The sequence below is a fragment of the Phalacrocorax carbo genome, chromosome 4 (genome assembly GCF_963921805.1).
Source record: "Phalacrocorax carbo chromosome 4, bPhaCar2.1, whole genome shotgun sequence".
In the NCBI taxonomy this organism is placed as follows: domain Eukaryota; kingdom Metazoa; phylum Chordata; class Aves; order Suliformes; family Phalacrocoracidae; genus Phalacrocorax; species Phalacrocorax carbo.
The window spans coordinates 58,982,341-58,997,445 of record NC_087516.1 but is presented as its reverse complement, the minus strand read 5'-3'; the positions used below and the strand labels follow the sequence as shown (position 1 = coordinate 58,997,445).

Sequence of the window (15,105 nt, the reverse complement as noted above, 5' to 3'; positions counted from 1 at the left end):
AAATTGGTCACAAAATTTAATATCACATCATTAAAAAAGGAGAGGAGGATGGCTGTATTGCTTTATGCATTGGTTTCAGAATTGTTTGTCCATTGTCACAGGCATAGTGGGGGTTTTTTGGTTTTGTTTTTGTTTTTTTATAAGGCTGTCCACAGAAATTACCATTCTCCCTAGTGTCTGGGCACTCTGGTCTCTGATTGCCCAAACACAGCAAACAGACTTGTCTCAAACTCCATGTCTGTGATTTGCATAATCATTTGCTATACAAATGCTGCCTGCAGCTGCTTCCACAGTAATAATTTTGCCAACAAATTAACAAACTTTGCAAAACAGCAAAGCAGCAAACAGACTGCCACAGCACTGACTTCCACATTGAGCTCATTTCGGTTTGAGTCAACTCTCAAAAATACATACAAAACACTAAACCCCCCCCCCCCCCCCCATATTCTGACAGCAACAAGCCCAAAGCAAGGCAACAAGCAAACTAATTAGAAACTTGGCTTTTGACTAGTAGATTAGGCTAGAGCCTTCAGGAATTAAAAGATATTTGATGTATTTATGGTGTTTTACCAGGGCTTGAGGCAGTAACTATTAATTAAATCCTAAATTAAGGACTTTATTTTTCAGGAAAAAAGGTCACCACTGAGGAGCATATTTTACACTAAGGGGGAAAGAAATTAACCCCTTTGGCAGTACCATGGATGATTGTCCCAAAAAATGTAGATAAACTTCAGTTCCTACTGAAAACAAATGCATCCGATAGTAACTTCCCGAGGTGCTTGACATCTGGCATTACCATATCCTTGTATACTTCTTGTATAATCACTGCAAGGTTTGCTTTAAGGAGCAGCTTTTCCCCTGCCCGAGATCTGTTTGATGTCAGTGCCTTTTGTCCTGATTTTATCGTCTGACTTTGCACACGCAGGGTAAAAGGAATCAACACAAATTATTTTAAAGAAAGAGACACATTTGATTAAGTCACTAAAGGATATAAATTCATTACCAAAACTACATATACATATTGAGTTATTCCAAGTATAGCTCACAACAATTATTTTTTTTCTGTATTCCTGATGGAGAATTTAGGGGAATGAAAGAAGAGCTTCTCCTTGGATAACTGATCTTAGATGATCATTTGAATCAAGCGCAAATTATTGCAGTGCTTCAGGAGGTCTGTGAGTGTTAGGTGAGGATTCTCCTGGTTCAAAGGTCAGAAATGGCACCTCATAACAACTATAAGGGACTGCAATTTAACCAACTCACACCAGCACTTTGAAAGAAACATCCTCTCTCTCTGTAACCTGGGGAGAGCTAAGCAAGCAGGTCTCTGATACCCCATGGGTCTGGGAAACTGTCTCCTTTAGCTGCTTTAAAAAACTATATGCAGCAGAAGTGTATAGGGGTTTCTTCTGTGTCAGGTGTCAAAGTTCTTCAAATAGCATGTCAATGCTTTACAGCCACCTGACATGTCTGTACAGACTAGGGGGTCTTTCCATATTGTTTTCAGAGTTTTCCCACAACGTTATGTTCCACAAAGCAGATGAACTAATTTGACAATGTATGAAACATAATCAGAGCACATGCAACTGATTTCTGTTGCACAGATTATGAAGGTAAAGCAGAAGCATTTTCAGCAACTTAATTCCATAAAGTGCTCTAATTCTAACCCACAATCTTCTTCAAACAATCAGCTTTCAGGAGCATATTTTCCCACACGTACAAGGGATGCATGTGCCATTCTCCACAGCATCAAAGGAGTAACTCCTTCTCCAAATCCCCTAGAAAGGCTTGACTGGCTTAGAAGTTTGTTAATGGGCTACAGAAACCATGAGCTCCAGGTTGCCAGTTTAAAACGAGCTACTCCTGACTAACATTGCCATGAGTCATTAAAGCTAAAAGGTTTTTTGGTAACCCATATGAGAGGGCTTTGGTGACCTCAGCTTATTGTCACAGCTGCTGTCAGTGTTAGCAGAGACGTGAAGGAGCCTACAGGCATGAACACTGTTTGTGCCTCTCTCTGATGCACTGTTTTTCAAATGGAGTAATGGGCAGACAGTTAATCTGATCTAGTCACTGGTACAAAAGGAGGTGCAGGACATTGTTATTAAAGGCTATAATGTAGTTCATGTTAGTCAATATACTTTTACGACAATAGCGGCTTGTTAAATAAACCTGATGTTATATCTCTGAGGAAATCACGAGTATGAGTGGTAAAGGCAACTGTGTAGATTTAAGATTGCTAAAGATGGGTCATTTGACTGAGCGACGTGAAACACTGATGAAAGAACTATTATTCAATCACAATAATGAGCACATTAAATAAGAACAAGACAGTTAGGCCTGACCTGCAGATTATATCAGGCCTGTTTACCCTGAAAAGGATTTGTGTTCATACTGGACAGAAAGCTGACCTCTTAGCGTGTTACTGGGCAAGACAATTCAAATCACAACACATGTAAACACAGGAGAAATGAATGGCAGTGTGGAAATCATTTTACTTCTGTGTATGGCAATGGTAAGACTATATCGGCACGCTGTTTGTATTTCTCAGATATAGGTTGTTAAAGGAGAAGAAAGGCTGAAGGAAGGCTATAGTGGAAGAATAACCACCCAGTAAAAGACAAGGGGTGCAGTGGCAACAGGCGGCTCGGCCACCGGAGAAAGCCCCTTCCAGCGGTAAACAGGGAGCGCCAACAGACACAGCGCTATTGTAAAACACGCTGCAGCACTGTGAACATTCAGCTTTTATGGCACTAACAATGGAAGAGGGTCCTATGCTTAACATGAAAGCTGTCTCTTAAGGTTTAGAACTCGATCATAAAATCATCCATCAGGTGTAACTAGCAGTGCCTTCACCTGCACTCCTAGTGCCAAAGCAAAGCATAGAGTTGAGTCCTGCTGTAGCTGTTTTACGTGTCCTGGCAACCACATCCCCCAGTGGGAACTTTACCCTGTGAAAGAAATCGGCTTAGTGACCACAAAAGCTGTCTCCAGTGTCCTGACAGCCAGCCCTGAAAGGAAGAATGAGGTTCTGCTCAGCTCTCAAAGGCTTCTTTATGCAAAAAAATGCCTTGAGACTCAGCAAAAACAATGAATCATGTCATCATGATGTTGGCAGCTCTCAATGACTTTGCATACAAATATGCTACTTTATTGAGAGTCCTGAGAAATGCTCTGAAGGTGAAGCATTAGTATGCCTGGCAGGGATACAGAGAAACCACAGTAAGCCAGAACTTGCGTTTCATTATGGCCCCAAATACATACATTATATACATAAAATATACATGTGCAGATACACACGCTCAAATAACCTCACTCAAATTTGGTTCCTGTGGAGTTGGGCTGGATATTAATTCAATCTGCCACGTCTAGCCACCACCATAATCTTTTCAACGAGGCTGAACATGAAATTTCATCTGGGTTACAAAGAAAGCAGCCCACGCCTTTCATCTGTTTTGTTAAAAGCATAGAGCTCAAAGAACAGAAGATAGCTAGAAATGGAAAAGATGCTCCATTTATCAGCAGGTCACAATAAAATAGATGAGGCACAACAAGTATCTTCTCTCTCTAATTTTAAATGAGGTTTAATGTACCACTTGATCACTCACAATTTTTGAGCGGATAGAGGCTGTGAAGTGCTCAAATACTACGGTAAGAAATACAATGTGAATACAATAAGATACAATACAATATCAACTTCTGGACTCTTCCAGTCCAGAGCTACAGAGAAGGTCATATCACAGATATGACAGCAAGAGCAAACATGTGATTTAATCAAGTATAAAGTAGAATAAAATTTAGAATTGGAATAAAGTTCAGAAATCACTTGGATACATCTTGAAGACAAATGGCAAAAAAGATCTCAAGGGACTACAATATCTTTAGTTTTCTACCTTCCTAGACTCAGGTCTCAAGGGTTTGGGGACTAGAATGGAAAAAAATCTATTTTGGTTTTGTCTTCTAAATAAGTTCTATGTGTAAATTAGTAACTACGAAATGGACCTCTACTTCCCAGTTCATGCCACTTTCAACATATTGTTATTGGCTTGCATTTCAAAGATGAAGCTCATGAGGCCATCACCTGGCCCTCTTTGAAAGGCATCAGCAAATAGTGCCATCCAGCTCCCTTTAAAATCAGGTTTCAAATTAAATGCTAGAAAGTAATCAGTTTTGTTTAAAACAGAACACAAAATTAATATCTGTTATTTTCCACTGAGAAAAACAATGATGAGTCTTGCAGTAGCGCTGATTGGTGCTGGAGTCTGCTCCTTAGCCCTCTTCAGGATTAAGCTTCGTGTGATGTATGATGCCATTTCTGTCATTTCTTGTAACATATTCGCCTCCTTCCTATTTTGATCTAAGCTTTTACAGATAAAGCTAGTATTTAAAACTACATTCAGATGGATCCAATTTCCAGAGAATTCAATGGGAATCTTCTTGTGAATCGGTCTGTGGGTTCAGACACATCTTCAAGAATTCCTAACTACTCTTTGGCAACAATGTTTTCAAGCCAGGATAATATTAAGTGAGCTAGCTGGAAGACAGCTACTTGAAAACAAGGAAACAAGCACGCCTCAACTGCAACTCTTCTGAAATACAGAGGGATACAGCAGGGGCTCAACAGGTTTATCCCTATGTCATGACAGGGGTAGACGACACAGTTCCCCATTTCATTGGCTCCTGCTGCTCCTTATGCAATGGTTCCAAAGAAAGGATAGCTGTGAATTGGTAAGGTTCTGGTGTTTCATATTTCTCAGGAGACAACATGAGAAGTTCTAACAGTGTGTTCTTCAGAAGGCTGTATGGAGCAAGGTGAAGCCAGGATTTAGCTAATTAAGGTGAATTTAAAGATGTAATACAAAGAGGAATATCTTAATATGCTGCATCACCAGTGCTCCCTGGCAGGAGAGAGGCGAACAGTTAGAATGAAAAGTGGAAAGCTTGAAACACAGAAAGAAGCATTTGATCAGAAGAGCTGACCTAGTTAGCTGCAGTTGTCACCTTCAATTGCAGGCAGTAGCTCTGTAGGAATGTGCAGCATGTTAGCCCTGAAAAAGTGACAAGGTCTGATCAGTTAATGTCAGAAGTTAGTAGAGATGTGCAGAATTTAAGAACCTACGATTAGGTAAAACTTCAATAATGTGGGTTGTGTTTTGCCTTCTTCAAAAAACTTTTTTACAATATTGTTTTTTTTTTTTTAATAACTATCTTACTTCACTTTTAAAACTTACAAAGTGAGTATTCAAATCAGCCCTGAAGCCAAAGTACACCTCCAGTCTTGCAGTATCCAGAACATATTTACCTAGGGTAGCCCAAGACTAACACGCACTAGTATCTAGTCTAAAACTGATAATGCAAGGGGCTGCTCTAGGGGCTTCTTCAGATAAACAGTGCCATGTAGGAAACTTTTTGGTCTCAAGTAGGCAAAGCGTCTATATATCTTGAGAGAATAAAACCCAATGTTGTTAAAGCAGTACTTCAGCAGGGCACAGGCAACCGATTCCAAGAGGCATAAGGCCCATCCCCTGGGTGTACCATGTATGCTTACAGCATTGAATATGTTAGAAATCAAAGCTCTCCCAGGGCCAAATATGCATGTTTTTACCTTGTAGGAATAATAACTCCTGTGTAGCCCAGGTAATTTTTCTTTAGAGGTGGAAGGTTCTATGTTTTCACTGTGGTCTAAGAAAGATGTGTTATTTAAAGGTAGCTGAGTCCCCAGTCCTGACATCAGCTTAAAATAAACAATTAAATCAAGACGGCAATGTCAAAAATTGCAGAAATGCTTTCAATTCTACCATAACTTGCTGATAAATTGGTATGTTCATTCACCAGACTGGTCTTGTTCTGACCTCATGATCTGTTCTCCCATACTTCCTCTCTTATAAACCTCGCTGTTGTGGGACGCACGTCCCCTCTGAAAGGCCTCTCCTCTCTTGGCATTCGAAGTCAGGATTCAAATAATCTCTCTTAAAATAACTGTATAAAATTATGTGAGACATTTAGGGTTAGATTTCATTATCCTTCCACAGGATGAGAAGGTCTTTGATCTTTGAATATCCTTAGAAATAAAAGGAACTAATTAAGAAGTGAGCTATTTAGCAATGTAAGAAGAGCATGACCTAGACCTTCATCTGTAGTGGCAATATGGAAAACAAATCTAGAAAAGCCTACACACTTTCCAGTAAGTATCGCTTGTAACAGTTCACTAACAGAGAGCAGACACCTTCTCAGTTCAGGGTAGTCCTTATGGCTGGCAGGATGCCACCACAGTCACAGACGATAAAGAACATTTTACAATTGGTATATTTATTACAGCTCACCAAGAACGGTCGCCAAGCCGCGGTTCAGCTTGCTGTCATTGTTCACAGTTCAGTGGCATGAGTCACGTCTCCCACTCACCACTTTTATCCCCACTATTACCTTCAAAGCCTGCCTCCAACCTCCTACCACTTACTTCCACTGCACCCTCTATCCCTTATAATTAATGAACTAGAATATCATACATCCGGACTTCTGGTCAGAACATGACTTGTGTATCCCGCACAGAGGAAAGAACAGGGGAAATCCATTCCACCAAAGCGTCCTTCAGTCTCACATTTAATGTCAAAATTTCACCTCTGCTTAACCCCCTGCAATCCAGTGGTCTCTAATTAAAAAGATACCCTAGCACATCTTATTTTCCATTTATTCTATATTACATGGAATTGGTCAGGGTATGTCATAGTAGCGTTAGCCCCTACGCAAAAGGCGACTTCTACTACTATTTCTTGTAGAGTTTGCTGAGCGACCGGCCGTTCTGTTTTGGTGCTTTACGTAAAGTCCCCCATTCATACAGCAGCTGAATGTATCTAATTTTTCACACAAAAGACATAATGCAGGGCAGGTTATATCTCCATTAATGGAAGACCAATGTACATCAATATGCAAAATATGTCAACTGAAATAAAAAATACATCTTTGCAGACTTTTGAATGGCAATATTAAGAGTGCATTTTGACTCATTAAACAAGAACTGAGCAATTCCTTCATGTCAGTAGGATTCTCCTGTTGTATCTGAACTCTTAATTGGGCAACCCAGTAATGTAGAAGTCATAACTAGTGTACATCTTAATTAGCTTGTGGAAGCTACTTACATATTATCAAATAGTGTGGACCTATAGGAGAGTTTGTGAGGATATGACATACACACTGCATATATTTCAGGTTGAGTTTACAGAGAACCAGGTCTAGTGTGGTCCCATGGACCAAACGGCCGTCAACAGCAGGGAGGGTGGATGCTCTCCTATGGGAATACCTTCTGATTCAGGCTGGCCTAAAGGAAATCCAGTTTGTGCACTTTGAGAGTGCTCCCCAATTTGAAGACAAGCCTAGTAAGAGGTGGCAGTGTGGAGATTAATTTCGGAAGTATGGTTCTTGTTTGAATTCAAACATCAGGGTGGAAGCACCCTAGGTGTGTTTCACTCTCAGCTAAACCTTCAGCCAGGTTTAACATTTGTACACAAAAAATGCCTAGCTCCTCCTCTTTCAATACGAGAGCACTTAACATGCATACTTCTACTTTCTGCTTACAAGATGGTATTTCTTGGCAGAATGCACAGAGGAGGCACCTGTTATTAAATCACTGGATTCATGTCAAGAACTGAGTCAGAGCCTCTGAAGCCCAAGCAATCTAAGACAAAAGCCTTAACTCCAAGTATTAGGTCTGCTTGCTCGAATCCTTACAGAGTGTTTCCTCATGTTCTTACTGCAAAGCCCACAGCTTCATTGGCTCTGGCTTTCTAAAAAAAATTGGACTTCAAGGTAACAGGGTAGGGAGAAGGGCTGTGTCGTTCTTTGCCTTACACTTTGTAAAGAATAGGAACCTGCATTTTACATGTTCCAAATCACTGGAGATGATTATACTAATATTAGAATGAACATTTCACCCAGACTATGGTATCAAACACACCTCCACTTCATGTATTTTGTGAGATGTATTATTAAAAATAAGCACACATATCTACATGCACCAATAAACATAGAAAGAGTACTTTTTAAATTTATCTAGCCCACATCTAAGTATATACTTATACATAATCATTAAAATACTCTTTCTATATGCATATAGAAATACAAAAATACACCCATACACAAATTTTACATATATAGAAGCACAAATATGTGCGTGCACATGTATTGAAAATGCAGAGACACTAAAGTAATGGCAAGGAATTTTGTTAACTGGGGAACAGTTCAGCTCTCTTAATGATCAGATAAGAGTTTATCCTGCTTTCGGATAGTTAAACTGACAGAAAAGTGACTGATTTCTGAAAAACAAACTAAAAATGAGTTCTGTTCATTATCAGAAGCAAAAGATATCATGAAGCTGATTTATCAATTCTGCCAGTACAACGCACAAGCAGTCTGTAAAAAAAAACACTTTGAAAGTTATAAAGCTCAAATAAGAGAATACAAATGCAGTTTTCTTAGTCTGTGAATGGTCAGCAACTTACCTACACAAGCAGAGTTTTCAGTCTTTAATCTGTATCCATTAGGACAGTTCCAGTGCTGCAATGCTGAGAGGCTGACAAAACCAATTTTAAAAACCACTGGCAAAAAGGCAACAAGGAAGAGAAACATAATCTTGTAGGTTTTTTGAACTGTCACTAGAGAAAAACTAGCTTGCATTCAGTCATATCCAGGACAAGATGAGCATACGTAATCCCAAAAGGTTTCTGCAATCTCCCACTTTACACTCAGACATCTTATCACAATATGAAGTTTTATCTCTGCCTTGCTTTTGTTGTCACTTTAGCCCTTACTGTGTCTGACTACAACCTTGAAGAAATTCCTGGGAGATTTCTTCCTCACACACGCCGTTTTATTCTCTCTCTCTCTTTCGTTTCTTTTTTTTTTTTTTTTTTCTTTTTTGGAAGCCAAGTATGAAATGCCTGACACTCTTGCCACAAATTTAACACAGCTTACAAGCAATGCTCACAAGGATCACTGCGAATTTCCTCACAACAAGCAAAGCTGCTGTTCAGATCTTAAAAGCAGCAAATTTGGAAAACTGTTCACCACAGCCCTCAGTGGAGTACAGGGAGCGAGATCTCCAGGTACCGTCCTTCTCCAAAAAGCAGTTGCTTTTTACATACAAACTTGGACGGACTCCTCTTTTCTTTTTAAAGCTCTGCTTGCCCCACCTCTTCTCTTTTTAGTACCACTTGAGTGAACCCTGTGTTTGCAAATAGTAATGTGGTCAGTTCCTTACTACAGGGAACTGAGCCAGAATGCAGATCTCCAGCCACCCGTAATAAATACAGCCTACTTAGAAAAGCAGCCCCTTCTGCTTGAGAAGTACCTGCGGCATGCCAGCTAAATTTTATTTCTCAGAGATTTTAGGCAGGTTTATACCGTGTCTGTTCAATCATGATTAGTTGCATTCATTTTAATATTGTCATGTGTTTTACCACCAGAAACAAACTTTGTCTTCAAAACATTTCATGCAAAAAGGGAAAAAAAACATCCCTCTGGTTTCCCTGATACATTACAACTGGAAATACAAATTGGCCTAAGGTCAAGTTCAGATCTAGGGTATGTGTTTGTAATTCTGATTTCAAAGAAATTCCAACCATCTCTCTCAGGTCTGAATTTGGTGCTTTTGCACTTCCAGGAGAATACCTGCTGTCAGAGACCAAGGCAACGTGTTCTGAGTCTGCATCTCTCACATACATTGCAGTCATTTAGATGCACATGTCAGTGCTGTAAGAGGCCACCGTTGTGATGCAGCGCTCTTTTACACCTGTTTTGCTGAAGTATATAAACTAGAGAAATTCCAAATGCATCAAGCTCTTAATTCTTCCAGTATTGAAAAGTCTCCTTTTTCCCAGTCCTTTGGCCCAGACTAGCAAAGCTCTAGAGCACAAGCATAAGTGATCTGCTGAATTTTGAATGCGTTGAGAATTAGGCAGGTGTTCAACTGGTTGACTGCAACAGGCTTTGTTGAGCCAACTACTGTGAGGCATTCTTAGTCTGTTGCTTTTTTCTTTTCTTTCCTTTTTTTTTTTATTTCTGTAGTGTTGTGCTAGAATAAATACTAATACAACAGCTGGATGCAGCAGCAGCATCAGACAGTAACCTACAGCTGTACGAGTTCTGTCTCTGGGAATTCCCGCCACCCCCAATATTTGACCGAATCGATGAGAGCCCAGACTTCCAAGGTCAGAAAATAAAAAGCATGAAACAACGTGATTATAAACTGGACCACTCACCATTAAAAACAACTGTTTCTTGTTGTTTCTGCCTGTGTGCAGGCACATTCTGCTCCCTCAGTCTTCACAGCTACAGTTAATGCAACTAATTAAATCCGGACTGACAAATGGCAGCCACATTTCCATATACTCTGTTCAGAACCGAGTCTCTATTCTGCATGCTATAAAATGCAAAAACAGCAATGTAAATTATGCAGGGCCAGACTCATGCCAAGCAGCATTTGCTTCTCCAAATAGTCCCCTGGAATACAAAAGGGCAACCAATGTGAAAGCGCAGTATAATGCCATCCCATCTAGGATTACAGGATCCTGCCCAGGAACTGTGGTAAGTTCCACGTGAACTTCTTTTACTAATTCTACAGCCATCAGTTCCTCCTCACACAATTTTCTTTGGTGTTCAAGCTGGGACCACGCAACCTAAACAGCTCCAAAGGAATGTGTCACTTCTTTGTCAGCAACTGTGAGCGGAGTGTTTGCTAGACCATGAGGGTGGCCATCCCAGCACAGCCCTGACCTCTTGCAGGGCAGACTCAGACAAACTCACTGAAGGAGATAAAATGAATAAGCTCTGCCTTTCCTATTAAAACCCAGAAGCAATTTCTGTCTTACTCATACTCTTTTAGTCTCTTATTTACACACATTGTCTTTTCTGAACATCTCCCCCAGTCTTGCCCCCCCCCTTCCTCTTTTTGCCTTTACTCAAAACGCAGTCAAAGGCATGTCCCAGAATTTCTCTTTTTTCTCTAAAGTAAAAGTGAAGGCAGAACTGTCTGACATGCCAATATCACAACGATCTTTTCCGGAAGAAGAGATCCCTTCACTGCAGTCAGGTAAAGAGTGGTTAACCAAGTCATTAATTTTACCATCCTAGAAATACAGGTATGGTTTAAAAACAGGAAGAAAGAGATCTTAATAGTGGATTTACTTTCTTTTTTTTTACCGTCAAAACCCAAATATAGCTCAGACCAGAACTAACCCCCAGACCCACAATATGAATTGACATGATCTAGGCCTAACAATATAAATAAGTTACTTGAAAGTGGATAGAAACAATCACTGTCCCTTAGACCACACCAGAAAGTTCTCTATAAAGCATGAAATATATCAGGCTGTACCACACCTAAACTTTTCAAACATACCATTTTTCACCAAGTGGTTCAACATACCGCACAGAATAATTCCTTCACACTTAAAGTCATTTAGCATTTAAGAAGTTGTTCAAACATGTTTCTACAAAGCAAACTATTGTGTTCACCTACAGGTATTCAGTACAGCAATTTACTTTAGTCTAGCACTCATATGATAAACTAGATGAAAACAGCACAGTAGTCCCATCTGTAGGCTCCCCACGGAATCAGTCAAAATGATCTTAAAATTATCTGTCCCAGTACACCAAATGCAAAGGACTGACTTAGTTTAATTTGACCTGCTGACTCAAGACACTGATGAACGACAAACAAACATTTTATTCCTTTCTTTCAGACTTCCCGCTATCTCGGCTATCTTTGGAAGGCTTTCTTTGCCACAGTTGGTAAAGACCACCTAGTGATTCAGTTGGAGAGGGTCTTCTCCCCTATCTTGGCAAAGAGCTGCTGTTACCTAGTTCAAGGCCAGTATGTTCTGGCTCTTTCTAAACTGTGAAGGAAACAGAGCCCTCCCTCAATTTTCCAGGGCTTTCAGTATCTATATTGTATTAATTAGCACATTCTTTAAATCATATCTTGGTTTTTATTCTTGCTTGTTACCCATTACACTAGCTTGTCAGCACTTTGACTTCTTTTTCTGTCAGCCTCTGAAAGTTTGATTCTGGCCTTAGGCATATTCTAATCTGGTTAAGTTATATTTTATAGTCATCACAATCCCAGTTACGGCCAACACAAGTTAATGATTAAACGCAAGAGTTCACTGAAATGGCATAGGAAATGTGTAGTAGCTCTCTCTAGTACAAATAGCACAGAGCAGTGAGGAACACTCAGATCCCACAGAACAGCTTCCAGATCCTCCCTGATGGCCCCAGGAAACCTGCCAGCCCCTGGCTCAACACGCTCATGCACGTCTCATTCTGTCAGAAAAGGTATTGCCACCAGAGCAGTAGCTGATTGACACAAGCAACTTTTATGACGAAAAATACACATTTTTGTAAACCGTGCCTTACACCTACTTGCTGAAGCCTGAGCTCAGGGTCAGTGTGGGGATGGCTGACTCTGATCACCATACTTCCTCCGATATGGCAGTGCTTGATTCAGTACCGCTGACGTAATTTCAGGAGGCTGAGCCTGCACTGAGTATAATTCTGACAAAAGGGACGTTATGCAATATTAAATTGCCCGTCAGACAGAGGAGGGGGAGGCACAGTGTGAGAGAGTGGCATATTCCAGTGATCTCTAAAAACTAGGAATGCCTGAAATCTCCTCCTGAGGTACGACAGCCATTCTGGTTTCGTCCTCAAGCATGTCACTCGTTGTTCTCTTCAACAATTTGGAGATGGTATTTGGCTGGCAGGGTGCTGTAATTTAATTTATTAGTAAAATTAGTTAAAGAGTGGGGCTTTACATGGTGAAAGCTTTATGAAAACCAAGTGCTATTGTAGGTAATCTTTTTCCAGTTGTCTCAGTTTGTTTCACAGCAGCAATTATGGCAAATACCCACTGGATTTTTTTGGTAGTTTGAGTTCATGTCTTTTCTGCTAAGGTTATAATTTTTCCTACTGCAATCTGATCTTAAGGAAAAGAAAAAGACAAAAAAAAAAATCCATGTTAAAACCATACTGTTAGTGATAACCAATATTATCTTTTTTAAAGCAGTTTTACGTTTAACATTTTGACAGGCACCTTTCACCGGTTGCTGTACAGTGAGTACTTATTTCATCAGCTAGGCCACACTGGAATCCACAGAAGGATCCAGAAAGAAAGTCAAATATGCTCTCTCTTGTATCCAGACAGTCAGAACAAGAGCGAAACATTCTGGAGAAGCCACATAGCACATTACTGACTTATGACATTTATCAATGTTAGATGACTACATTAGGCCTCTATGTTAGCAGACATAAAGGAGTAGTTAAAATAGCATGTTGAAACAGTCATTTGGCTCTCCAAAGTGGAGATAAGACTGAAGAGAAAGCAAGTCATTTGTTACCATGAATAAGGCCTATGCAGCTTGCTATGTGAGAACATTTAAGAAAGGATCTTAGTAACAGGTATGGGATTACTTCACTATCAGGGTCAAAAATGTAACCTCCCCATGGTTTTTTTGCTGCGTTTCTGTCCCAGGGATAGCTCTGTTTCACCCACAGCAAAATGACTTCTAGTTTACATACTAGAACGGCCACTCTAACAGATCTCTCAGAACGAAAGCACTGGCTGAAATCTGATTTCACTGATTTTCAGAGTTGCTGACAATTCACCATTTCCACTGATACCAGTAAGAGATTAGGATTTTAAATATCAGTCTATAGGTTCTTATTTGGAGTCTATCTATTACAGGTATTGCTCCTTTTACTCTTTTTATCCCATGAATTCTGGGCTGGGAAGATGAATAATTAAAATTACTTTTTCCAGTCAATTTTTGTCTCCGCATTACAGACCTTTTCAGATGGTTCATTCTTCTTGTGATGAAGATGCTCTTTAGAAAATAAACTCCAGGGAACATTTTATGGTTTTGTTTTACAGCTGCCTCACTGGCTCTGTGGAACGGAATCACTGCATTTACCAAACTCATTCACTTTGTCAGATTAATCCCATTTATCCTAGTGTGTCTATTACACCAGTTTGGCATACCTATACAAACACACACCTGTGTAAGCTTACACTGTGTGTCACATCTCAAAGGCAGAATCAAATAAGGTGAAGAATAAATACGAGTAGAAGTAGAAACAGGCATTGCTATAGCCAGCCTTCCACAGCAAAAGCACCTGAGATGGACTTAAAAGACTGGAATTACCAGAGATGATGTCAGTGCCTGGTACTGAGCTCCTGTGAGCAGACTGCAGGGTGCTCCCAGTTGCTGCCAGACTCTGAAGGAGGTGATGACTTCCTTAGCATGCTGCAAGCCACATTCTCTTCATCGAAATGTAACATTTTCCTGTACGTGGCAGGAAAATGCAGCTGGCGCCAGAGGGATTCGTCTGTGAATTGGTGGGGAACCCAGAGCAGGTGTAATAAAATACATTGATAATTGCTGGGAATGTTCATTTCCCTATAATTCGTGGAACGGGTCATGACATCTCCAGAAGCAAATATGTCCTAATTAGTAAATATTTGAGCACTGAGAATTTCCTGAAGAATTTGCCTAGAGCCTGCGGAAAGTAAGCTTGCACTGGAAATGCAAGTTTTAGATGTGATGGCATTTACTGTGTGAGATAATTTTACAGGCGCAGTACAGATCTAAAGCAAAACAATATATGGTTGTCAGAGCCTACCCAGAGTGGCCATAAGTGTCCTGCATGTGGATTTCTTATGCCATATCAGGAAGTAGTTGGCACAGAAAGTGGCAAGCAATCAGCAAGGGGCTCTGCCACGGAGGAGGCAGCTTGACCCAACACCACCTCAGAGAGAGCCTCACAGCTGCAGGCAGTGCAATGCCAGAGCCTATCGCAGACCCAGATGCCACTGTGAGAATGATATCCCAGAACTTGGCATCCAAATCCTGCAGCTACCAAACACACCCTGCTTGAGGCCGCAGCTGAGCATTCTCCATCTAGACAGGGACAAGGAGAAAAAGTGGGGAAAATGGCAGGCGTACTGATTACAAGCAATAGCCCACATTATATTTAACTTTTAGATAATGGCTCTACATACTCCAGAGCTTCAGACGGATCCTGTATTTGCTGGTGGAAGTGTGAATACGGAGGCTC

At 40.4% G+C, this 15,105-nt stretch overlaps 1 protein-coding gene across 1 annotated transcript in view; it reads right to left on the bottom strand.

The window, feature by feature from the left end:
- The window catches only part of EGF (epidermal growth factor), a 62,457-nt gene extending 53,176 nt beyond the window's left edge, over window positions 1-9,281 (bottom strand). The window contains exon 1 of the mRNA XM_009503224.2: window positions 8,496-9,281. Coding sequence (XP_009501519.2) covers window positions 8,496-8,670 — 175 coding nt within the window. The 5' untranslated portion in view covers window positions 8,671-9,281. The remainder of the gene's footprint in view (window positions 1-8,495) is intronic.
- Window positions 9,282-15,105: the final 5,824 nt, after the last annotated feature.